Source organism: Mobula hypostoma, chromosome 3, assembly GCF_963921235.1.
Source record: "Mobula hypostoma chromosome 3, sMobHyp1.1, whole genome shotgun sequence".
Classification (NCBI taxonomy): Eukaryota; Metazoa; Chordata; class Chondrichthyes; order Myliobatiformes; family Myliobatidae; genus Mobula; species Mobula hypostoma.
Genome location: NC_086099.1, coordinates 115,029,123 through 115,056,980, shown reverse-complemented (window position 1 = coordinate 115,056,980; position 27,858 = coordinate 115,029,123). Strand labels below are relative to the sequence as shown.

The following is a 27,858-nucleotide window of genomic DNA, read 5'->3' as shown; positions in this document are numbered from 1 at the left end:
CCTCCCACTCTTCCCCTCTATCTCTCCCCTTTTTCCCTCCTTCTCCTCTCCCCTTCTTTCCCTCTTCCACTATCCCCTCTCTTCCCCTCTAGCCCCTTCCACTCTCTCTCTCTCTCTCTCACTCCCCATCTTTCCCCCTTTTCCCCTCTCTACACTCTCTTTCCTCTTCCCCTCTTACCCCCTCCACCCTCATTCGCACCCTCTCATTCCCTTACATCCTCTTGCGCTCAGGTTCCTCGATCTCCAATACTAACATGTTTACTTTCTCTCTTGCAGATTTACTGAAGAGACAAATATTAATCATCATTTTAATATTCTTTCCAAGTAAGAATAATAAGTCTCTAGATATCAAATAGAATCTATGACAGTTAATTTGGGAGTACCGTGCACAGTTCCAGTCTCCATATCCCTGGGTCAGACCACACCAGGAGCACTGTGTACAGTTCCAGTCTCTGTATCCCTGGGTCAGACCCACACCAGGAGCACTGTGTACAGTTCCAGTCTCCGTATCCCTGAGTCAGACCCACACCAGGAGCACCCTGTACAGTTCCGGTCTCCGTATCCCTGGGTCAGACCCACACCAGGAGCACCGTGTACAGTTCCAGTCTCCGTATCCCTGGGTCAGACCACACCAGGAACACTTCGTATCCCTGGGTCAGACCACACCGGGAGCCCCGTGTACAGTTCTGTCTTCGTATCCCTGGGTCAGACCACACCAGGAGCACTGTGTGCAGGTCCAGTCTCCATATCCCTGGGTCAGACCACACTGGGAGCACCGTGCACAATTCTGGTCTCAGTATCCATGTGTTAGACCCAGTGGGAATACTGCACAGTTCTGGTCTCTGTATCCCTGTTTTCGGGCACTCTGGGAGCCCCGTCCTCACCATTCAGCTTCCAGAAGGAACTTGTTAAGGTTATGCAGAGTGTGAGGATTTCAGTTCTGTGGGTGGTCCAGGGGGAGCATGGATGCTTACCATGGTTCAGCGTGAGGACTGCTGGGATTAGACGGGTTTTTAACAAACTGAGTGGCATCGAGGGTTACCAGGGAGATGGGCTGAGAAGTGTTCAGTAGACAGGGTGGCAGGAAGCAGGGCTGAACTGGGGGTGGTGCGGGGGAGAATGATGGGAGTTGAGTGAGCAGGGCTGTGGGGAGTTGTGGGGCAGTGAGGGTGACTGCACCTGTACTATCTCGTACGGGGGGGGTGGATAATACAGACTCAATGGGCCAATCTTCCGTGGTGTAGCCATTGGGAGATCCGCACCCAACCACCCCCGCCCCCCCACCACCCCCAGCACCCAGCATCCTCAGAGTTCCATGTTCATCCCCAAGGTGTCACTAACCTACAGCAGTGGAAGAGGGCTTTTGGCCAGTCGAACTATCTATGCATCCCATTTTCCTGCATTGAGAAGTGGAATTAGGCCATTTGGCCCATCAAGTCTGCTCTGCCTTTTCATGATGGCAGATTCATTTCCCTCTCAGCCCCTATCTCCTGCCTTCATGCCTGCTTGTGCCAAGATGAGGCTACCCTCAGGAGGAAGGGATAAGACCTCATATTCTGTCTGGGTAGCCTCCAACCTGATGGTATGAACATTGATTTCTCCTTCTGGTAAACAAATTCCCCTCCACCCCTCCACTATTCCCCACTTTGACCTTTTGCCTTTTGTCACCTGCTTGTCACCTCCTCCTGGATCCCCTCCTTCCCGTTCTCCTCTCCTGCCAGATTCTTTCTTCTCCAGCTCTTGACCTTTCCCACCCACCTGGCTTCACCTATCACCTTCCAGCTAGCCTCCTTCCCTCCCTCCACCTTTTTAATCTAGCATCTTCCCCCTTCCCTCTCAGTGCTGAAGACAGGTCTGGGCTCGAAACATCTACTGTGAATTCATTTCCACAGATCTGAAACGTTTACTGTGAATTCATTTCCACAGATCTGAAACATTTACTGTGAATTCATTTCCACAGATCTGAAACGTTTACTGTGAATTCTTTTCCACAGATCTGAAACATTTACTGTGAATTCATTTCCACAGATCTGAAACGTTTACTGTGAATTCATTCAGCATTTTTTGTGAGAGGCGAGTGGAGCATGGGAGAAGAGGAAAGGGGAGGGGCACTAGGGCAAGGTGAGGTAAAAGGTAAGAGGCTTGAGTGGGGAATTGAAGAAGAGGGAAGAGAGAAAAGGATGTTACCAGAAGGAGAAATTGATCTGCCATTGCTCCACCCAAATCTCTGGCTGATCAATATCAACCTTCCTCACTCTACACAACACCAACAAGCTTTGGGATGATCTGCAGAGTTGCCTATCATCACACCTACATTGACATTGTTAATATGTACCACAGACTAAGGGCTCCCAGCATCAAACCATGTTACACACCACTGCCCACTGACTTGTGACCTCCCAGCGACTCTCTTCCCTCCTCCATCCACCTGTCACCACTTCTCACATGGATCTACCTATCGCTTGCCGGCTCCTGCTTCAGCCTCTCCCTCTCTCAACCCCTTGTTTTTCAGACCATCTCCCCCTCTGTTCTTTCAGTGCAGATGCAGAGTGTTGGCCAGAACGTTGCCAGATTTCCTCCTGCATTCTGTTTAGTACTCCAGCATCTCCCTCTGCCTCCCACTACTGAGATGTCAACCCCCCAGTGCCCTTGTCATCCAGAGATCCCTGATCTTGCCATCAAGGTGGATCACATTCTGGGATCTATTCTGTGGAGACTATTCTCAAGGGTGGGAGGGGTGGGGCAGAATGTCAAGAGTTCAGAAGAATGAAGCACACTTCGTAAGGATAGTACAGGGGAGTATGTCACTCCCAGAGTAAGGGGCTGGCCATCTGGGATAGACATAGCTGGAAATGTCTTCACCCATGTGGGGTGATGAATCTTTGGGAAGAGGGTAAACAAGAGAGAGCTGAAGAGGTTCCCCCTTCAGCAAATGCCCGTGGCTGATACGGCAGTGAACCCTATGTCCCACTGCTCCACGTTTGGCCTTCATTACCGATGTCACCGTATTCGACTCTGAGGTTCATTTTCTTGTGGGCATTCACAATAGAACAGGGGAATACGATAGAATCAACGACAAAGTATGCACAAGGAGGGACTGACAAACAACCAAGATGACCCTCCACTCACTGTTGTTTCCTGCTATCTTACCCACAGAGCTGTCTGCGGCTGTGGACGGGGAGATAATGGGGCTGCTGGGGGAGAATGCCACACTGCCCTGCCATATGGAAGGTGGAGAGACCGAGGGGCTCAAGGTGTACTGGCAGAACCGCCAGACCAAGCAGACCGAGGGCCACGACCTCATGGTCTGGATTTACAAAGACGGCCAAGTCCAGGTGCGATATGTCCACAAGCACTTCTACGGCCGTGCACACGTCTATGTCCCAGGGATAGATTCAGGGAACCTATCACTCAGCCTTCAGCATCTGCAGGCCAATGACAGCGGATACTATCAATGTGTGATTATACGGAGAGGCCAGACCACGGATACACAGCTTTATAAACTCACAGTGACAGGTGAGTGCAAACCAGAGTCCATGTATTCCAACTTTAGGCCACTCTGTGCCCCACACCACACCCTGACCCATCTGTAACTCTCCATCCCAGACCCACACCACACCCTGACCCGTCTGTAACTCTCCATCCCAGACCCACACCACACCCTGACCCGTCTGTAACTCTCCATCCCAGACCCACACCACACTCAGACCCGTCTGTACATCTCCATCCCAGACCCACACCACATCCTGACCCATCTGTAACTCTCCATCCCAGACCCACACCACACCCTGACCCGTCTGTAACTCTCCATCACAGTCCCATTCATATCCCCCACACACTGACTCGTCTGTAACTCCACATCCCAGTCCCGTTTGTATCACCAGCACCACACCCTCACCCATCTGTAACTCTCCATCTCAGTCCCGTTTGTATCACCACACCACACCCTGACCCATCTGTATCTCTACATCCCAGTCCCATTTGTATCACCACACCACACCCTGACCCATCTGTATCTCTACATCCCAGTCCCATTTGTATCGCCGACACCGACACCCTGCCCCATCTGTAACTACCCAACCCAGTCCCATTTCCACCACCCACACCACACCCTGACCCATCTGTAATTTTCCATCCCAAACCCACACCACACCCTGACCCGTCTGTAACTCTCCATCCCAGTCCCATTTGTATCACCGAAACCACACCCTGACCCGTCTGTAACTCTCCATCCACTTCCCATTTCTATCACCACACCACACCCTGACCCGTCTGTAACTCTCCATCTCAGTCCCGTTTGTATCACCGACACCACAACCTGACCCGTCTCTATCTCTATGTCCCAGTGCCATTTGTATCCCCCCACACTGACTCGTCTGTAACTCCACATCCCAGTCACTTTGTATCACCGACACCACACCCTCACCCATCTGTAATTTTCCATCCCAGTCCCACACCACACCCTGACCCATCTGTAACTTTCCATCCCAGTCCCACAACACATCCTGACCCGTCTGTAACTCTGCATCCCAGACCCACACCACACCCTGACCCATCTGTAACTCTCCATCCCAGTCCCATTTCTATCACCGACACCACACCCTGACCCGTCTGTAACTCTCCATCCGAGTCCCATTTGTATCACCGACACCACACCCTGACCCATCTGTAACTCTCCATCCCAAACCCACACCACACCCTGACCCGTCTGTAACTCTCCATCCCAGTCCCACACCACACTCTGACCCATCTGTAACTCTCCATCCCAGTCCCACACCACACCCTGACCCATCTGTAACTCTCCATCCCAGTCCCACACCACACCCTGACCCGTCTCTATCTCTACGTCCCAGTCCCATTTGTGTCCCCCACACACTGACCCGTGTGTAACTCTCCATCACAGTCCCACACCACATCCTGACCCATCTGTAACTTTCCATCCCAGTCCCACACCACACCCTGACTCATCTGTACCTCTCCATCCCAGACCCACACCACACCCTGACCAGTCTGTAACTCTCCATCCCAGTCCCATTTGTATCACCACACCACACCCTGACCCGTCTGTACCTCTCCATCCCAGACCCACACCACACCCCGACCAGTCTGTAATTCTCCATCCCAGTCACATTTGTATCACCGACACAACACCCTGACCTGTCTGTAGCTCTCCATCCCAGTCCCACACCACACCCTGACCCATCTGTAATTCTCCATCTCAGTCCCACACGACACCCTGACCCGTCTGTAACTCTCCATCCCTGACCGACACCGCAACCTGACCCGTCTGTATCTCTACATCCCAGACCCATACCACACCCTGACCCGTCTGTAACTCTCCATCGCAGTCCCATTTATATCACCACACCCTGACCCATCTGTAACTCACCATTCCAGGCCCATTTGTATCACTGATGCCCTGACCCGTCTGTAAAACTCTCCATCCCAGACCATACCACATCTGACCCGTCTGTAATTCTCCATCCCAGTCCCATTTGTACCATCCTCACCACACCCTGACCCATCTGTAACTGTCCATCCCAGACCCACACCACACCCTGACCCGTCTGTAACTACCCATCCCAGTTCCGTTTGTATCACCAACACCACACCCTGACCCATTTGTAACTCTCCATCGCAGTCCCATTTGTACCACCCACGCCACACCCTGAACCGTCTGTAACTCTCCATCCCAGTCCCATTTGTATCACCAACACCACACCCTGACCCATTTGTAACTCTCCATCGCAGTCCCATTTGTACCACCCACACCACACCGTGACCCATCTGTAACTCTCCATTCCAGACCCACACCACACCCTGACTCGTCTGTAACTTTCCATAACAGTCCCCTTTGTATCACCCGCACCACACCCTGACCCGTCTGTATCTCTACATCCCACTTCCATTTATATCACCGCACCACACCCTGACACATCTGTAACTGTCCCTCCCAGACCCACACCACACCCTGACCCGACGGTAACTCCCCATCCCAAACCCACACCACGCCCTGACCCGTCTGTAACTCTCCATCTCAGTCCCATTTCTATCACCACACCACACCCTGACCCGTCTGTAACTCTCCATCCCAGACCCACACCACACCCTGACCTGTCTGTATCTCCACATCCCAGTCCCACACCACACCCTGACCCGTCTGTAACTCTCCATCCCCGTCCCATTCGTATTTGCCACTCCCTGAACCGTCTATAACTCTCCATCCCAGACCCACACCACACCCCGACCCGTCTGTAATTCTCCATCCCCGTCCCATTTGTATCACCGACACAACCTGACCCGTCTGTAACTCTTCATCCCAAACCCACACCACACCCCGACCCGTCTGTAACTCTTCATCTCAGTCCCGTTTGTGTCACCGACACCACACCCTGACCGTCTGTAACTCTCCATCCCAGACCCACACCACACCCTGACCCGTCTCTATCTCTACGTCCCAGTCCCATTTGTATCCCCCACACACTGACCCGTGTGTAACTCTCCATCACAGTCCCACACCACATCCTGACCCGTCTGTAACTCTCCATCACAGTCCCACACCACATCCTGACTCGTCTGTAACTCTCCATCCCAGTCCCATTTCTATCACCGCACCACACCCTGACTCGTCTGTAACTCTCCATCCCAGTCCCATTTGTATCACAGACACCACACCCTGACCCATCTGTAACTTTCCATCCCAGTCCCACACCACACCCTGACCCGTCTGTAACTCTCCATCCCCGTCCCATTCGTATTCGCCACTCCCTGACCCGTCTAAAACTCTCCATCCCAGTCCCAATTGTATCACTGATATCCTGATCCGTCTGTAAATCTCCATCCCAGACAAACACCACACCCGGACCAGTCTGTAAATCTCCATCTCAGTCCCATTTGTATCACTGATATCCTGATCCGTCTGTAAATCTCCATCCCAGACAAACACCACACCCGGACCAGTCTGTAACTCTCAATCCAATTCCCATTTGTATCCACAACACCCTGACCCGTCTGTAACTCTCCATCCCAGTCCCATTTGTACAACCCACACCACACCCTGACCCGGTTGTAACTCTCCATCCCAGTCCCATTGGTACAAGCCACACCACACCGTGACCCATCTTTAACTCTCCATCCCAGACCCAAACCACACCCTGACCCATCTGCAAGTCTCCATCCCAGACCCACCCTACACCCTGACCCATCTGTATCTCTCCATCCCAGTCCCATTTGTATCACCGACACCACACCCTGACCCCTCTGTAACTCTCCATCCCAGAACCACACCACAACCTGACCCGTCTGTAACTCTCCATCCCAGTCCCATTTCTATCTGCCAGACCCTGACCCGTTTGTAACTCTCCATCCCAGTCCCATTTGTACCACCCACACCCTGACCCGTCTGTAACTGTCCATCCCAGTCCCATTTGTATCACCCACATACACCCTGACACATCTGTAACTCTCCATCCCAGACCCACACCACACCCTGACCCATCTGTAACTGTCCCTCCCAGACCCACACCACACCCTGACCCGACGGTAACTCCCCATCCCAAACCCACACCACACCCTGACCCGTCTGTAACTCTCCATCCCAGTCCCATTTCTATCACCACACCACACCCTGACCCGTCTGTAACTCTCCATCCCCGTCCCATTCGTATTCGCCACTCCCTGAACCGTCTATAACTCTCCATCCCAGACCCACACCACACCCCGACCCGTCTGTAACTCTCCATCCCTGTCCCATTTGTATCACCGACACAACCTGACCCGTCTGTAACTCTTCATCTCAGTCCCGTTTGTGTCACCGACACCACACCCTGACCGTCTGTAACTCTACATCCCAGACCCACACCACACCCTGACCCGTCTCTATCTCTACGTCCCAGTCCCATTTGTATCCCCCACACACTGACCCGTGTGTAACTCTCCATCACAGTCCCACACCACATCCTGACCCGTCTGTAACTCTCCATCACAGTCCCACACCACATCCTGACTCGTCTGTAACTCTCCATCCCAGTCCCATTTGTATCACAGACACCACACCCTGACCCATCTGTAACTTTCCATCCCAGTCCCACACCACACCCTGACCCGTCTGTAACTCTCCATCCCCGTCCCATTCGTATTCGCCACTCCCTGACCCGTCTAAAACTCTCCATCCCAGTCCCAATTGTATCACTGATATCCTGATCCGTCTGTAAATCTCCATCCCAGACAAACACCACACCCGGACCAGTCTGTAACTCTCAATCCAATTCCCATTTGTATCCGCCACACCCTGACCCGTCTGTAACTCTCCATCCCAGTCCCATTTGTACAAGCCACACCACACCGTGACCCATCTTTAACTCTCCATCCCAGACCCAAACCACACCCTGACCCATCTGCAAGTCTCCATCCCAGACCCACCCTACACCCTGACCCATCTGTATCTCTCCATCCCAGTCCCATTTGTATCACCGACACCACACCCTGACCCCTCTGTAACTCTCCATCCCAGAACCACACCACAACCTGACCCATCTGTAACTCTCCATCCCAGTCCCATTTCTATCTGCCAGACCCTGACCCGTTTGTAACTCTCCATCCCAGTCCCATTTGTACCACCCACACCCTGACCCATCTGTAACTGTCCATCCCAGTCCCATTTGTATCACCCACATACACCCTGACACATCTGTAACTCTCCATCCCAGACCCACACCACACCCTGACCCATCTGTAACTCTCCATCCCAGTCCCATTTGTATCGCCGACACCGAAACCCTGACCCGTCTGTAACTCTACGCCCCAGTCCCATTTGCACAACCCACACCACACCCTGACCCGTCTGTAATTCACCATCCCAAACCCACACCACACCCTGACCCGTCTGTATCTCTACATCCCACTTCCATTTATATCACCGCACCACACCCTGACCCAACTGTAACTGTCCCTCCCAGACCCACACCACACCCTGACCCGACGGTAACTCCCCATCCCAAACCCACACCACACCCTGACCCGTCTGTAACTCTCCATCCCAGTCCCATTTCTATCACCACACCACACCCTGACCCATCTGTAACTGTCCCTCCCAGACCCACACCACACCCTGACCCGACGGTAACTCCCCATCCCAAACCCACACCACACCCTGACCCGTCTGTATCTCTACATCCCAGTCCCATTTCTATCACCACACCACACCCTGACCCGTCTGTAACTCTCCATCCCAGACCCACAGCACACCCTGACCCGTCTGTAACTCTCCATCCCCGTCCCATTCGTATTTGCCACTCCCTGAACCGTCTATAACTCTCCATCCCAGACCCACACCACACCCCGACCCGTCTGTAACTGTCCATCCCAGACCCACACCACACCCTGACTCGACGGTAACTCTCCATCCCAAACCCACACCACACCCTGACCCATCTGTATCTCTACATCCCAGTCCCATTTGTATCGCCGACACCGACACCCTGACCCGTCTGTAACTACCCAACCCAGTCCCATTTGCACAACCCACACCACACCCTGACCCGTCTGTAATTCACCATCCCAAACCCACACCACACCCTGACCCGTCTGTATCTCTACATCCCACTTCCATTTATATCACCACACCACACCCTGACCCAACTGTAACTGTCCCTCCCAGACCCACACCACACCCCGACCCGACGGTAACTCCCCATCCCAAACCCACACCACACCCTGACCCGTCTGTAACTCTCCATCCCAGTCCCATTTCTATCACCACACCACACCCTGACCCGTCTGTAGCTCTCCATCCCAGACCCACACCACACCCCGACCAGTCTGTAACTCTCCATCCCAGTCCCATTTGTATCACCGACACAACACCCTGACCTGTCTGTAGCTCTCCATCCCAGACCCACACCACAACCTGACCCATCTGTATCTCTACATCCCAGTCCCATTTGTACCACTCACACCACACCCTGACCCGTCTGTAATTCTCCATCTCAGTCCCACACGACACCCTGACCCGTCTGTAACTCTCCATCCCTGACCGACACCGCAACCTGACCCGTCTGTATCTCTACATCCCAGACCCATACCACACCCTGACCCGTCTGTAACTCTCCATCGCAGTCCCATTTATATCACCACACCCTGACCCATCTGTAACTCACCATTCCAGGCCCATTTGTATCACTGATGCCCTGACCCGTCTGTAAAACTCTCCATCCCAGACCATACCACATCTGACCCGTCTGTAATTCTCCATCCCAGTCCCATTTGTACCATCCTCACCACACCCTGACCCATCTGTAACTGTCCATCCCAGACCCACACCACACCCTGACCCGTCTGTAACTACCCATCCCAGTCACATTTGTACCACCCACACCACACCCTGACCCATTTGTAACTCTCCATCGCAGTCCCATTTGTACCACCCTCACCACACCCTGAGCCGTCTCTAACTCTCCATCCCAGACCCACACCACACCCTGACCCGTCTGTAACTCTCCATCCCAGACCCATTTGTACCACCCACACCCTGACCCGTCTGTAACTGTCCATCCCAGTCACATTTGTACCACCCACACCACACCCTGACCCGTCTGTAACTCTCCATCCCAGTCCCATTTCTATCTGCCAGACCCTGACCCGTCTGTACCTGTCCATCCCAGTCCCATCTGTACCACCCACATACACCCTGACCCATCTGTAACTCTCCATCCGAGACCCACACCACACCCTGGACCATCTGTAACTCTCCATCCCAGACTGACACCACACCCTGACCCGTCTGTAACTCTCCATCCCAGACTCTCACCACACCCTGACCCGTCTGTAACTCTCCATCCGAGACCCACACCACACCCTGGCCCATCTGTAACTCTCCATCCCAGACTGACACCACACCCTGACCCGTCTGTAACTCTCCATCCCAGACTCTCACCACACCCTGACCCATCTGTAACTCTCCATCCGAGACCCACACCACACCCTGGCCCATCTGTAACTCTCCATCCCAGACTGACACCACACCCTGACCCGTCTGTAACTCTCCATCCCAGACTCTCACCACACCCTGACCCGTCTGTAACTCTCCATCCCAGACCCTTACCACACCCTGACCCGTCTGTAACTGTCCATCGCAGTCCCATTTGTATCACCGACACCACACCCTGACCCGTCTGTAACTCTCCCAGACCCTCACCACACCCTGACTTGTCTGTATTTCTCTATCGCAGTCCTATTTGTATCCCCCCACACAACATTTTGTCCCATCCTGTAACCTCTGCAACCCCCCTGTAATCTTTCCCACCTCTCCATTATCACCACACCCCTCCCCGTAAACTCTCCCACACCCCTAATCCCCACTCCCTCTCCATAATCTCCACTCCCCTCTCTATAATCACCACCCTCCTTCCTTATAACCTCTCCCACACCGCTAATCTCCACTCTCTCTCGATAATCTTCAGGGCCCTCTCCATAACCTCTCCCACTCCCCATAATTTCCACTCCCCTCTCCATAGTCACCACACCCCTCCCCATAACCTCTCCCACTCCCCATGATCTCCACTCCCCTTTCCATAGTCACCACACCCCTCCCCTTCACCTCTCCCACCTCCCCATAATCTCCACTCCCCTCTCCATAGTCACCACTCCCCTCCCCGTAACCTCTCCCACTCCCCATAATCTCCACTCCCCTCTCTATAGTCACCACTCCCCTCCCCGTAACCTCTCCCACTCCCCATAATCTCCACTCCCCTCTATATAGTCACCACACCCCTCCCCTTCACCTCTTCCACCTCCCCATAATCTCCACTCCCCTCTCCATAGTCACCACACCCCTCCCCGTAACCTCTCCCACTCCCCTCTCCATAATCACCACACCCCTCCCCGTAACCTCTCCCACTCCCCATGATCTCCACTCCCCTTTCCATAGTCACCACACCCCTCCCCTTCACCTCTCCCACTCCCCATTATCTCCACTCCCCTCTCCATAATCACCACACCCCTCCCCGTAACCTCTCCCTCTCCCCATAACCTCCAATTCCCTCTCCATAGTCACCACACCCCTCCCCATAACCTCTCCCACTCCCCATTATCTCCACTCCCCTCTCCATAGTCACCACACCCCTCCCTGTAACCTCTCCCACTCCCCTCTCCATAGTCACCACAACTCTCCCCGTAACCTCTCCCACTCCCCATAATCTCCACTCCCCTCTCCATAGTCACCACACCCCTCCCCATAACCTCTCCCACTCCCCATTATCTCCACTCCCCTCTCCATAGTCACCACACCCCTCCCCGTAACCTCTCCCACTCCCCTCTCCATAGTCACCACACCCCTCCCCGTAACCTCTCCCACTCCCCTCTCCATAGTCACCACACACCTCTATGTAACCGATTATTTTCTCCTCTCCCACCTTTGTTCATTGCCTTCTATTTTGTTTTCCCTCAAACTTCTCTCACTCACCCTCTTACTTTTACCTCCTTTCCCTTCTTTCTCCTCCTTTTCCTATTCTACCTATTCCACCATTCCCCTCTCTCTCTGTCTCCCTTCCTTCCCTCTGTTCTTTTCCTCCCCTGTCCTCTTTCTCTATCTGTCTGTCACTCTTCCTCTCTCTATCTGTCCTCCTCCTCTATGTCCCCCTTTACCCCCTCTTCCTTTCTCTCTGTCACTCTCTTCCTCTCTTTCTATTGTTCTCTTCCTCTCTCTGTGTCCTCTCTCTCTCTGTCCATCTCTTCCTTCCCCACTCTCATGCTCTGTCTCTCTCTCTCTCCCTCTGTCTCATGCTCTCTGTCTTTCTGTCCCACTCACTCTCTCTCCCTCTTCCTCTCTCTCTCCCTTTCTCTTGCTCTCTATCTCCCTCTCCATCTCTCTCACTCATTCTCTCCCTCTGTATCTCTCTCTATCTTCTTCCTCTTGCTCTTTATGTCCTCTCTTCCCCCCCTCTCTCTGTCTTCTCCCCTCAGTTCCACTCCGTTTCTCTGACCCTTTGCCCTACCTGCTTGTTTGGTGCCATCTCCCTCTTGCCATGCCCCCACTCTATCTCTGTCTCACTGTTCCTTTTTTATCGCTTTTACTTTACCTACTCTTTCTCTATTTACCTGTACAAGTTTCTCTTTTTCTGCACATCAAGTACTAATTTGCCTGATTTTCTCACACAGCCCTCCGTAATGAAACGAATCTCCAGCCGGAATTTGTCCGCCCCAATACGAATAACACAGGTGAATAACTGCTAGATGTGGCATTTTCTCTCCCCTGTCTCTCATTATCTTTTCATTCTTCTCCCTCTAACAGAATCATTATATCGCTTCTTCTCATTCATTTTTGACTTCTCCGTCTCTCCAAACTCACCTACAATGAGCTTGGTGCAGATATTAACTAAATGGGGGAAGGTTCAAACACCAGAGGTGCAGAGGGACTTAGGAATCCTCGTGCAAGACCCCCAGAAGGATAATTTACAGGCTGATTCTGTGGTAAAGAAGGCAAATGCAATGTTGACATTTATTTCAAGGGGAATAGAATGTAAAAGCAAGGAGATAATGCTGAGCTTTTATAAGACACCAGTCAGGCCGTACTGTGTCAACAGTTTTGGGCCCCATATCTCAGAAAGGATGTGTTGTCATTGGAGGGAGTCCAGAGGAGGTTCACGAGGTTTATTCCGGGAACGAAGGAGTTAACATGTGAGAAGCGTTTGGCAGCTTTGGGCTGGTGCTCACTGGAATTTAGAAGAATGCGTGGGAATCTCATTGAAACTTATGGAATGTTGAAAGGACTAGATAGGGTGGATGTGGAGAGGATGTTTCCCATGGTGGCACAGCCTCAAAATCGAGGGGCGACCCTTTAGAACAGAGTTAAGGAGGAAGTTTTCAGCCAGAGTGTGGTGAATCTGTGGAATGCTCTGCCACAGACTGTGGTGGAGGCCAAGTCCGTGAGTATATTTAAGGCAGAAGTTGATAGGTTCCTGATCAGTCCGAGTATCAAAGGATATGGTGAGAAGGCAGGTGTATGGGGTTGAGTGGGATCCGGGATCAGTCATGATGGAACGGTGCATTAGACTCGATGGGCTGAATGGCTTAATTCTGCTCCTATGTCTTATGATTTTATGGACATTACCTATATTTTTTCTTCTTTTGCTCTATTTTTGCATTACTTAATTAATGATGTGTATGTTTCTGATTGTAATTTATAGATTATGTTATTTTTATGCATTGTAATGTGCTGCTGCAACAAACAACAAATTTATTGGCATATGCTGGCAGTATTAAATCTTATTCTGATCTCCCGACAATTAACTCCTTCCATCTCTCTTTCTGCCTCTCTACCCTTCTCTATTGGGATGCCTCCCCTCTAATAAACGTCCCGTTTGAAGATAAAAGGAAAGGTGGGCCAGGGGTGATGACTGCATGGTGCAGAGCCTACGACCGGCAGTGCTGGGGGGGTGGCGGCCGATGGGTTCACTAGGTTCAGGGATGTCAGTGTCAGAATCTATTCAATCACAAACAGGAGAAAACCTGCAGATGCTGGAAATCCAAGCAGCACACACAAAATGCTGGAGGAACTCAGCAGGCCAGGCAGCTTCTGTGGAAAAAAAGTACAGTTGATGTTTCGGGTGAAAAACCCTTCAGCATGACTGGAGAAAAAAGATGAGGAATAGATTTAAAAGGTGGGAGGAGGGGAGGAAGAAACACAAGATGATAGGTGAAACTGAGGGAAGGGGGGTGAAGTAAAGAGCTGGGAAGTTGAACGGTGAAAGAGATCTGGGGCTGGAGAGGGGGAATATCATGGGAGAGGACAGAAAGCCAAGGAAGAAAGAAAAGAGGGAGACAATTGGCAGGCAAGGGGGTAAGGTGAGAGATGGGGAATGGTGAAGGAGTGGGGGGGCATTATCAAAAGCTGGAGAAATTGATGTTCATGCCATCAGGTTGGAGGCTATGCAGACGGAATTGAATTGAATTTATTTAAATCTTACATCAATCCCACAACATAAGGGAGTAAAAATCTTTGCGTAATGACTCCATTGCAGTGTACAGACATGTGAATTTATAAGTCTAATGTCTTGTAGAAAGACGCTGCCCCGTAGCTTGTTGGTCCTGGCTTTAAAGCTGCGGTACCGTTTACCAGATGGAAGCAGATGAAACAGGTTATGGTTGGAGTGACTGGTGTCCCCTTTTCCTCTGCACCTGCTGCTATAAATGTCCTCAGTGGAGGGAAGTTCACGTCCACAGATGCGCTGGGCTGTCCGTACCACTCTCTGGAGTGCCCAGTGATCAAGGTTGGTGCAGTTCCCTTACCAGGCACTGATACGGCCAGTCAGTAGCGCTCTGTAGAATGTCTTGAGGATTTGGGGGCTCATGCCAAACTTCTTCAGTCACCTGAGATGGAAGAGACGCTGTTGTACTTTTTTTGCCACACAGCTGGTGTGTACAGTCCAGGTGAGAACATCGGTGATGTATTTACTGAGGAACATGAAACTACTCACCCTCTCAACTGCAGACCCATTGATGTTGATCACGGCGAGCCTTTAATCCTTCCTCCACTCATCCACAATCAGCTGTTTTGTTTATTGGACACTGAGGGAGAGGTTGTTATCCTGGCACCACTGTGTCAGGGTGTCAAACTCTCCTCTGCAGACTGTCTCGTCACCGCTAGAAATAAGGCCAATCACTGTTGTGTCATCTGTGACTTTGCTCAGCAGATTGGAGCTGTGTGTGGCAGTACAGTCGTGGGTGTAAAGGGAGTAGAGAAGGGGACACAGGACACAACCCTTGGGGGCACCTGTGTCGAGGGTCAGAGGGGCAGAGGTGAGGAATCCCATCCTTACCACCTGTTGGCAATCTGATAGGAAGCCTAGGATCCAGCTGCACAAGGCAGGGTGAAGGCCAAGGTCTCTGAGCTTCCTGTCGAGCCTGGAGGGAATTATGATGTTAAATGCTGAACTGTAGTGCAGGAAATATCAGGTGTTGTTCCTCAAACTTGAGTGTGCCCCCATCACGACAGTGGGCAAGGCCATGGGGGAGGGAAGGATATGCTTGGGGGCAAGGAAGCAAAAAGGAAATTATAGACTTTGACGTCGGTGGTTGGGAAGTTGTTGGAGTCGATTGTCAAGGATGAGGTTACCGAGTACCTGGAGGCATATGACAAGATAGGCAGAACTCAGCATGGATTCCTTAAAGGAAAATCCTGCCTGAAAAACCTATTACAATTTTTTGAGGAAATTACCAGTAGGCTAGACAAGGGAGATGCAGTGGATGTTGTATATTTGGATTTTCAGAAGGCCTTTGACAAGGTGCCACACATGAGGCTACCTAACAAGATAAGAGCCCATGGAATTACGGGAAAGTTACATACGTGGATAGAGCGTTGGCTGATTGGCAGGAAACAGAGAGTGGGAATAAAGGGATCCTATTCTGGTTGGCTGCCGGTTACCAGTGGTGTTCCACAGGGGTCCGTGTTGGGGCCGCTTCTTTTTACATTGTACATCAATGATTTGGATTATGGAATAGATGGCTTTGTGGCTAAGTTTGCTGATGATACGAAGATAGGCGGAGGGGCCGGTAGTGCTGAGGAAACGGAGAGTCTGCAGAGAGACTTGGATAGATTGGAAGAATGGGCAGAGAAGTGGCAAATGAAGTACAATGTTGGAAAATATATGGTTATGCACTTTGGTAGAAAAAATAAACGGGCGGACTATTATTTAAATGGGGAAAGAATTCAAAGTTCTGAGATGCAACGGGACTTGGGAGTCCTCGTATAGGATACCCTTAAAGTTAACCTCCAGGTTGAGTCAGTAGTGAAGAAGGCGAATGCAATGTTGGCATTCATTTCTAGAGGAATAGAGTATAGGAGCAGAGATGTGATGTTGAGGCTCTATAAGGCGCTGGTGAGACCTCACTTGGAGTACTGTGGGCAGTTTTGGGTTCCTTATTTAAGAAAGGATGTGCTGACGTTGGAGAGGGTACAGAGAAGATTCACTAGAATGATTCCGGGAATGAGAGGGTTAACATATGAGGAACGTTTGTCCGCTCTTGGACTGTATTCCTTGGAGTTTAGGAGAATGAGGGGAGACCTCATAGAAACATTTCGAATGTTAAAAGGCATGGACAGAGTGGATGTGGCAAGGTTGTTTCCCATGATGGGGGAGTCTAGTATGAGGGGGCATGACTTCAGGATTGAAGGGCGCCCATGCAGAACAGAAAAGCGAAAAAAAATTTTCAGTCAGAGGGTGGTGAGTCTATGGAATTTGTTGCCACGGGCAGCAGTGGAGGCCAAGTCATTGGGTGTATTTCAGGCAGAGATTGATAGGTATCTGAGTAGCCAGGGCATCAAATGCTGAGAAGGCGGGGCAGTGGGACTAAATAGGATAAAATGGATCAGCTCATGATAAAATGGCGGAGCAGACTCGATGGGCCAAATGGCCTACTTCTGCTCCTTTGTCTTATGGTCTTATGGTGGGATCCCACTGGAGGTGGCGGAAGTTTCAGAGAATTATGTTGTAGACACAGAGGCTGGTGGAGTGGTAGGTGCGGAGAAGAGGAACCCTATCCTTGGTAGGGTGGCGGGAGGATGGGGTAAGAGCAGATGTACTGAAATGGAAGAGATGCGGTTGGGGGCAGCATTGATGGTGGAGGAAGGGAAGCCCCTTTCTTTGAAGAAGGAGGTCATCTTCTTCATTCTAAAACGAAAAGCCCTACCCTGAGAGCAGATGCGGCAGAGTTGGAGGAATTGAGAGAAGGGCATGGCACTTTTACAAGTAGCAGGGTAGGACTAAGTGTACTCCAGGTATCTGTGAGAGTCCGTGGGTTTCGAATAGACATCAGTGTCTAATCTGTCTCCGGAGGTGGTGACAGTGAGATCGAGAAAGGGAAGGGAGATGTCGGAATGGCACCAGGTGAATTTGAAGGCAGGGTAGAAATTGGAGGCAAAGTGGATGAAGTCGACAAGTTCAGCACAGGTGCAGGAAGCAGCAACAATGCAGTCATTGATGTAGTGTAGGAAAAGTGCGGGACAGTCACCAGTGTAGACTGTTCCACGTCGCCGACAAACAGGGAGCCACAGCTGGGACCCGTGCAAGTGTCCATTGCTACCCCTTTTGTTTGAAGGAAGTGACAGAAGCCAAAGGAAACTAATTAGAATGAGGACACGTTCTGCCAGGTGGAGGAGACTGATGGTGGAAGGGAGTTGGTTAGGTGTGGTGTCCAGAAAAAAACGAAGAGCTTTGAGGCCTTCCTGGTGGCGGGGTGGAGGTGGAAAGGGGCTGGACATCCATAGTGGAAATAAGATGATGAGGACCAGGGAAATTGAAATCATTGAAAAGATCCAGAGCGTGTGAAGTGTCATGGATGTAGGTAGGAAAGGACTGAACTTGCAGGGGGATAAAACAGAGTCTAGGTATGCCGATATGAGTTCAGTGGCACAGGAACAAGCTACAACAGTGGGTCTACCAGGCCCAGCAGGTTTACGGATTTTGTGTAGGAGGTAGAAATGGTGCAGGGTGTGGGAACTATGAGGTTGGTGGCAGTGGATGGGAGATCCCCAGGGTCAATAAGGTTGGTGATGGTGTGGGCGACAATGGCCTGGTGTTCCTTAGTGGGGTCCTGTTTGAGGGGAAAGTAAGAGGAGGTGTCTGAGAGTTGGCATTGGGCCAGAGCGGGGTTGCCAGGAGATTTTTAGAACATAGAACGCAGAACTGAACACAATACACCCATTGTGGTCAGACCAGATATTTTTGAAGTATCATAAGCAAGGCGGATGAACCTGGAGCGTGGATCAATACGTGGAAGTATGATGTTGAAGCCATTACAGAGACTTGGATGTCTCAGGGGCAGGAATGGCTGCTGAGTGTGCCAGGCCTTAGATGTTTTAAAAAGGGCAAGAGGGAGACATTGATAATCAGGGATAGCATCACGGCTGCAGAAAAGGAGGAAGTCATGGAGAGATTGGCTACTGAGTCTCTGTGGGTGGAAGTCAGAAACAGGAAGGGGTCAATAACTCTACAGGATGTTTTTTATAGACCACCCAATAGTAACAGGGACATTGAGGAGCAGATAGGGAGACAGATTCTGGAACAGTGCAATAATAATAGGTTTGTTGTGATGGGTGATTTTAACTTTCCTAATATTGACTGGCATCTCCTTAGAGCAAGGGGTTTAGATGGGGTGGAGTTTGTTAGGTGTGTCCAGGAAGGTTTCCTGACAATATGTAGATAAGCCAACTAGAGGAGAGGCTGTACTTGATTTGGTATTGGGAAATGAACCTGGTCAGGTGTCAGATCTCTCGGTGGGAGAGCATTTTGGAGGTAGTAACCACAACACTGTCTCCTTCACTATAGTGCTGCAGAGGGATAGGAGCAGAAAATATGGGAAAACATTTAATTGGGGAGGTGGAAATATGAAGCTATCAGGCAGATACTTGGGAACATAAGTTGGGAGCAGATGTTCTCAGGGAAATGCACTGCAGAAATGTGGCAAATGTTCAGGGAACATTTGCATGGAGTTCTGCATTGGTATGTTCCATTGAGGCAGGGAAAGGATGGTAGGGTTAAAGAACCATGGTGTACAAAAGGTATAGAAAATCTAGTTAAGAAGAAAAGAAAAGCTTATGAAATGTTCAAGAAACTAGGTACTGTTAGAGCTCTAGAAAATTACAAGGTTGCTAGGAAGGAGTTTAAGAATGGAATTAGGAGAGCTAGAAGGGGCCATGAGAAGGCCTTGGTGAACAGGTTTAAGGGAAACCCCAAGGCATTCTACAAGTATATGAAGAGCAAGAGGATGAGCTGTGTGAGAATAGGACCAATCAGGTGCGATAGTTGAAACGTGCGTGGAGTCGGAGGAGGTAGCGGAGGGTATTTGATGAATACTTTGCTTCAGTATTCACCTGTGAAAAGGACCTTGGTAATTGTGGGGATAACTTACAACAGACTGAAATGCTTGAGTGTATAGACATTAAGAAAGAGGATGTGCTGGAGCTTTAGAAAAGCATTAAGTTAGATAAGTTGCAGGGTCCAGATGGGATATACCCAGGCTACTGAGGAAAGCAAGGGCGAAGATTGCTGAGCCTCTGGCAATGCTCTTTGCATAATGAGTAGGGACAGGAGAAGTATCAGAGGATTGGAGGGTTGCAAATGTTATTCCCTTGTTCAAAAAAGGGAGTAGACATCCCAGGAAATTATAGACCATTGAGTCTTACTTCACTGGTGGGTAAGTTGTTGGAGAAGATCCTGTGAGGCAGGATTTATGAGCATTTGGAGTGACATAATCTGATTAGGGATAGTCAGCATGGTTTTGTCAAGGACAGGTCGTGCCTTACAAACCTAATAGAATTCTTTGAGGATGTGACTAAGCACATTGATGAAGGTAGAGCAGTAGATGTAGTGTATATGGATTTCAGTAAGGCATTTGATAAGGTTCCCCATGCAGGGCTCATTCAGAAAGTAAGGAGGCATGGGATCCAAGGAGACCTTGCTTTGTGGATCCAGAACTGGCTTGCCCACAGAAGGCAAAGAATGGTTGTAGATTGTTTGTATTCTGCATGGAGGTCGGTGACCAGTGGTGTGCCTCAGGGATCTGTTCTAGGACACCTTCTCTTTGTGATTTTTATAAATGACCAGGATGAGGAAGTGGAGGGATGGGTTACTAAATTTGCTGATGAAACAAAGGGTGGGAGTGTTGTGGATAGTGTGGAGGGCTGTCAGAGTTTACAGTGGGACATTGATAGGATGCAAAACTGGGCTGAGAAGAGGCAGATGGAGTTCAACCCAAATAAGGGTGAGGTGGTTCATTTTGATAGGTCAAAAATGATGGCAGAATATAGTATTAATGGTAAGACTCTTGGCAGTGTGGAGGATCAGATGGATCTTGGAGTCCGAGTCCATAGGACACTCAAAGCTGCTATGCAGGTTGACTCTGTGGTTAAGAAGGCGTATGGTGTGTTGGCCTTCATCAACCGTGGGATTGAGTTCAAGAGCCGTGAGGTAATGTTACTGTTATATAAGACCCTGGTCAGACCCAACTTGGAGTACCGTCACAAACAAGAGAAAATCTGCAGATGATGGAAATCTGAGTAACACACTGGAGGAACTCAGCAGGCCAGGCAGCATCTAGGAAAAGAGCACAGTTGATGTTTCAGGCTGAAATCCCTCAGCAGGACTATTGGAGGACTGGGCTCAGTTCTGGTCACCTCACTACAAGAAAGATATCGATACTATATAAAGAGTGCAGAGTGCAAAGATATTGCCTGGATTGGGGAGCATGCCTTATGAGAACAGGTTGAATGAACTCAGCCTTTTCTCCTTGGAGCGATGGAGGATGAGAGGTGACCTGATAGAGGTGTATAAGATGATGAGAGGCATTGATCATGTGGATAGTCAGAGGCTTTTTCCCAGGGCTGAAATGGCTAACATGAGAGGGCATAGTTTTAAGGTGCTTGGAAGTAGGTACAATGGGGATTTGAGAGGTAAGTTTTTCAAGCAGAAGGTGGTGGGTGCGTAGAATGCACCGCCAGTGAAGGTGGTAGAGGTAGATACAATAAGGTCTTTGAAGAGATTCTTAGATAGATACACGTTGACCTTCACAAATCCGGCACCATTGGGACCTGAGGAGTGCCAGATTAGTGAAACTGCTGAATTAGAGAAGGAGCACATTAAGCATAATCAGTGCCGGATTATCAAAGGAACCGGATTACAGGTAGTTGGATTAGCGAAGGTCAACTGTACATGGCGCTTAGAAAGATAGAGGGCTATGTGGTAGGGAAATTCTAGGCACTTTCTAGAGTAGGCTACATGGTTGGCACAAGATTGTGGGCTGAATGGCCTGTAATGTGCTGTAGATTTCTATCTTCTATGCTCTAGAACACAGAACTGAACACTATACTCCCACTTGTGGTCTTACCAGAGACTTTTGGAGCTGCAACATTTCCTTGCATCTCTTAAGAATCTCCTGACTAATAACTTAACCAACTTACCTTACACGGCCACTTTGAGGGATTTATGGACGTGAACCCCAAGGTCCGTCTGTTTCTCCAAGAATACTGCAACTTATCCTGTACTCTGCCTGCAAATTCAAATCACTTCACAGCTCTCTGGGTTGGTTAACTTCATTCTCCTGGGCCCCAAACTGATTCTATCAACTCACTTTCAAATACTCTGTTACGTTCACCACATTATTTATTATTATTTTTTGTAATTACTCATTTTGTCTTCTTTTGCCCACTGGCTGTTTAGCAGTCTTTGTGTGTAGTATTTCATTCATTCTATCATATTTCTTTGTCCTACAGTGAATGCCCACAAGAAAATGAATCTCAGAGCAGGATACGGTGACATGCACAATAGGGATTTTGATCATTTCACTTTGGAGTTTGGGCTCATCCCCTGAGCAGTCTGGGGCTTTTCTCTTTGAGGCAAAGGAGAATGATAGGTGCCCAGGTGGAGACACAGATCGAGTGCACAGCCAGCACCTTTCCTCCCAGGGCAGAAATGGCAGATACAAGGGGGCATAATTTTAAGATGTTTGAAGGAGTGTATGGGGGGGGGGGGATGTCAGAGATTGGTGCATGCCAGGGATCGTGGTAGAGGCAGATACATTATATGGTCACGTGGTTGAAAGAAAAATGGAGAGCTATGTAGGACGGATTAGATTGATCTTAGAGTAGGTTAAAAAGATTGTTACTGTTTGATGTTACACTCTGTCCATTTGAATCTAATCTATCTTTCTCTCACTAACTTACCCATGGTTATGCACACCTGGTTAAAGAAGGTCATATCTGATTTTACAGATGTGGGAACCAGTGGCAAGAACCAACATATAGGCGTCATAGTTTTAACTATCATTTCTATCATTGGCATATTTTACATATGCTATCGGAGGTAAGCAATCTGTAATTATCCTCGTTGCTGCTTTAATTACTGACTAAATGTGAAAAAAGAACAATTTACAATGTACCCTGTGTCCTGGAAGCACTTTGGCTGCAGTGCTTCAAGGACCTTGAATGATCCCGGAAAGCCACACACTGGACCTAGACACAGATTGATTGCTGGCAGAGAGGAAAGTGTTAAAGAGGACAATCCACTGTGATAGCTTCCGAGGACCAGGCAAAAGCTATCAACAACAGACAAGGATCAGACCGATAAGACCGTGTGTCAGCATCCCCAACAATACAATGTGACTGGGTCCCAGCAGACATCTGGCACTTTGGACTGAGGACTGTTCGGGAGACAGCCTCTGAGGGCAGAGAGTGGCCTCATAATCACTGTTCAACATCACCGGAGGGGCTGTGTCCTTCTCACCAGACTCTCCCAGAGAACTGGGAACACCTTTGGCCACATCCCTTCCTTTTTCTGGGACCCTCCATCTCTAATGAACCCCTCCCTCACTAACACCCTCCACCCCTACACCCCACCCTCACTATCCCCCTCCACCCCTACACTCCTCCCTCAGTAACCCCTCCACCCTCACAGCCCTCCCTCACTAACACCCTCCACCCCTACACTCCTCCCTCTGTAACCCCTCCACCCCTACAACCCACTCCCACTATCCCCCTCCACCCCTCCCTCAGTAACCCCTCCACCCCTACACCCCTCCCTCAGTAACCTCCTCCAACCTCTACACCCCTCCTTCAGTAACCCACTCCAGCCCCCACACCCTTCCACCCCTTTCTCACTAACACCCACCACCCCTACACCCCTCCCTCAGTAACCTCTCTATTCCCTACACCACTCCTTCAGTAACCCCCTCCAGCCCATACAGCCCTCCCTCGCTAACACCCACCACCCCTTCACCCCTCCCTCAGTAAACTTCTCCAGCCCCTATACCCCCCCTCAGTAATCCCTGTATCCCCTACCCTGTATCAGCAGCCCCCTCCAGCTGCCACACTCCTCCCTCAGTAACCTCCTTTAGCCACTACACCCCTCCCTCGGTAACCCCTCCATCCCCTATACCCCTCCCTCACAAACCTCCTCCAGCCCCTACGCACCCCCCTCTGTAAACCCTCCATCCCCTACTCTTGGAGGCATCCGTTAGTCTTGAGAGACCATGGATCTGCGCCTGGAAAGTCTTCACTCTCCAGGGCACAGGCCTGGGCAAGGTTGTATGGAAGACCAGCAGTTGCCCATGCTGCAAGTCTCCCCTCTCCGTGACAGCGATGTTGTCCAAGGGAAGGGCATTAGGACCCATACAGCTTGGCACCAGTGTCGTCGCAGAGCAATGTGTGATTAAGTGCCTTGCTCAAGGACACAAAACGTTCCCTCGGCTGGGGCTCGAACTCACGACCTTCAGGTAGCTAGTCCAATGCCTTAACCTCTTGGCCACGTGCCCACACATCCCCTGCTCTACTACCCCACTAACACCCTCAACCCTTACATCCCATCCTCACTAACATCCACCACACCTACACCCCTCCCTCATGAAATCCCCTCCAGCACCTACACCCCCTCTCACTAAACCCCTCCAGCCTCTACACCCCTCCCTCATGAAATCCCCTCCAGCCTCTACACCCCTCCCTCATGAAATCCCCTCCAGCCCCTGCACTCCTCCCTCAGTAACAACCTCCAGCTCCTGCACCCCTCCCTCACTAACCCCCTCCAGCTCCTGCACCCCTCTCTCAGTAACCCCCTGTAGCCCCCACACCCTGTTAGAGTGATTTTTGGATTTAGCAGATAACGCTGGCTACCAGACTTCAGATATGAATATGGATCTTAGTTTGCAGCTCTGATCAACAGGACTGGAGAGCGGATGGACCATGAAATGGGCACTTAGCTGATTGTCTGCCTATGCATGAGCCCAGCCAACATGGATGTGACAGTGATTGATGCTGGTTTTGGGTGTGACGTGGGAAGATCCAGACATTTGGAACTGTTAAATGTATAGTTGAAGATAGCATTGTAAATCTGGATTTGATTGACCTCAAATTTCTTTGATCTTTAACATATAAAATGTGTGTGATGCTGGGCGTGGCCAAGTGGTTAAGGGGTTCGTCTAGTGATTTGAAGGTCGCTAGTTCGAGCCTTGACTGAGGGAACGTGTTGTGTCCTTGAGCAAGGAACTTAACCACACATTGCTCTGCAACGGCACCGGTGCCAAGCTGTATGGGTCCTTCCCTTGGACAACATCGGTGTCATGGAGAGGGGAGACTTACAGCATGGGCAACTGCCGGTCTTCCACACAACCTTGGCCAGGCCTGCAACCTAGAAACCTTCCAAGGCACAAATCCATGGTCTCGCGAGACTGATGGATGCTGGGCACAGGCAGACCTTTGGACCGAAAGAGCCTTGATATGACGCCTGCTGTATCTTGTGTTGTTGACTAAAAAGACTGCTTTATAACTTTGTAACCAGTACTTTTCTCTGGTGACTTCATTCACGCAACAACATATCCTTTCCTCAGTAACCCCTTCCAGTCCCTACACTCCTGTGCTTTAAATTTTGTAAAATATTTGAATGTCTGAACAGTTCAGAATAAGTTTAATTCTTTGTGAGCTTGCAGCATGTGGTGTGTCTGTTACAAGTTAAACACAGTAGGTTTGTTAATAGCAGCTGGATTCTTTTCAATCTCAGGCACCATTAATATGAGGATATCTGTAACTGACCAAATGTCTTTGAGAGCTAGTTAGTGTCTATCAAATTGCCTTGGTGGATTCTTTTTTTGGATTTATATGTAATATTAATGTTCTTTTGTAACTAAAGGAATATGAACTAAAGGAATATTAATGTTCTTTTGTAACTAAAGGAATATGAAGTGTGCAGGTCAGTGGGACTAGGCAGAAAATGGTTCGGCACAGCCAAGAAGGGCCAAAGGGCCTGTTTCTGTGCTGTAGTTTCTATGGTTTCAATGGTTTCTATATCGATGGCCTGATGGATGATGAGTGACTATTAAAATGTGTAATTGATTTAAGGACATGCTGAATACTCTGTTAATGATAACATGTGCTGTTTGAATGATAGAAACTGGGCTGTATTAATGGCATGAGAACAAAAGATCAAGAAGTTTGTCTGTCTCTGTGTGTCTCTATGCTTATGGAACTCGTATTTATTGGGGCTACCTTTTCTCTTGGATCTTCACCTAGATTGAGGAATCGCAGTTGATGCCGAAGAGCCAGGATGAATTCACAGTTTCATGGACGACAGCAACTATCAAGTGGTGACTAAGTATAACGAGCCCTGAAATCGTCTGTGCTGTTTCTTGTGGTTTGCTATTTTCATGATAATAAATTAGGCTGAAGTTGCTTTGTTGTGCTTGTGTGTTTATCACTACATTCGAATTGTTTCGGTCTGATCAATCCAGCCCATTATAACTCCTTCTATAGTCCTTCTAGGCCTTACAGTCTTTGCTGTAACCCTTCCAGACCCAAACTCCTACCACTGTTCCTACACCCCTCCCTGTCTCTGTAACCCCTTCCAGTTCTGACGACCATTTAATCTCTCTAATTTCAACCCTTTCTCCATTTCCTGACCATCTGCTTCACCTTTTTGAGTACCAGAGCTTGGAGTTTGATTGTTGGAGTCATTAAGAGTTGGTTATTTTATTTTAAGGTTCTCTCTCTCTCTCTCTCTCTCTCTCTCTCTATTTCGCCCCAAGGTGTTACCGAGCACTGGTGAACAGTTGCACCTTCTAGTATATCAAATTGTGTAAAGATGATCTAATCAAAATTTTCAGTTTGGATTAGAAATGCTTCATCGCTATTTCTCAGTACACTTGACTCCAGCAGATGAGGCAGGAGACTGTATATTTTCCCCGTGGCCCCCACAGAGTACTGGAGTGACCCAGCAGCCCAGTTTGACCCATGCTGAACACTGGAGCGACTCGACAAGTCAGGCAGCCACTGTGCAAGTCAATGATGTATCAAGGACTTCCGCCTGCAGCTCAATGGAGTAATACGTAAACTTTGTGGCTGCCCTTAATTCCTCCTTTTCCCCAGTCTAAACTTTGAATTGTTTAACTTTTATTTTCTGGATCTTGGAGGGAAACAGTGGTCATTATGTCATATCCTTCAAGAAGTGGAAAACAGCTTTTTGAACCCAGCAATGGAAAGGGAAAAACTTCAAAAGAAAAATCAGAAGATATGCCTGTCTGTGCTGAGCGTTTGGAACGTGCGTTGATGGATCTCGATAACAAAATGGACAATAACGCTTCTGAGCTGAAGTCATTCCGACAAAGTTTACAGACTATTAAGGAAAATATTGTTTCCTTGAATACTGAGTTTAAATAGACAATAGACAACAGGTGCAGGAGTAGGCCATTCGGCCCTTTGAACCAACACTGCCATTCACTGTGATCATGGCTGATCATCCACAATCAGTATCAGTTCCTGCCTTATCTCCATAACCTCTGATTCTGCTATCTTTATGAGCTCTACCCATCTCTTTCTTGAAAGCATCCAGACACTTGGTCTCCACTGCCTTCTGGGGCAGAGCATTCCTTATATCCACAACTCTCTGGGTGAAAAACTTTTTCCTCAACTCCGTTCTAAATGGCCTACCCCTTATTCTTAAACTGTGGCCTCTGGTTCTGGACTCACCCATCAGCGGGAACATGCTTCCTGCCTCCAGCGGGTCCAATCCCTTAATAATCTTATATGTTTCAATAAGATCCCCTCTCAGCCTTCTAAATTCCAGAGTATACAAGCCCAGTCGCTCCAATCTTTCGACATATGACAGTCCCGCCATCCCGGGAATTAATCTTGTGAACCTATGCTGCACTCCCTCTTTAGCAAGAATGTCCTTCCTCAAATTTGGAGACCAAAACTGCACACAGTACTCCAGGTGTGGTCTCACCAGGGCCCTGTACAGCTGCAGAAGGACCTCTTTGCTCTTATACTCAATTCCCCTTGTTATGAAGGCCAGCATGCCATTAGCTTTCTTCACTGCCTGCTGTACT

The 27,858-nt window shown here is 49.7% G+C and overlaps 1 protein-coding gene across 2 annotated transcripts; it reads left to right on the top strand.

The window, feature by feature from the left end:
• Nucleotides 1-226: 226 nt before the first annotated feature.
• On the top strand, nucleotides 227-27,159 carry LOC134343513 (butyrophilin subfamily 3 member A2-like). 2 transcript variants are annotated; one of them, XM_063042244.1, is made up of 5 exons: nucleotides 227-324; nucleotides 3,157-3,516; nucleotides 13,156-13,215; nucleotides 22,763-22,853; nucleotides 26,048-27,158. In XM_063042244.1, the coding sequence occupies exons 1-5, from the start codon at nucleotides 255-257 to the stop codon at nucleotides 26,064-26,066; spliced, it is 600 nt and encodes a 199-aa protein (XP_062898314.1). In that variant the 5' UTR covers nucleotides 227-254; the 3' UTR covers nucleotides 26,067-27,158. The 2 variants fall into 2 exon arrangements, with proteins under 2 accessions (XP_062898314.1, XP_062898315.1); XM_063042245.1 differs by lacking the exon at nucleotides 22,763-22,853 and having other exon boundaries at nucleotides 26,048-27,159.
• Nucleotides 27,160-27,858: the final 699 nt, after the last annotated feature.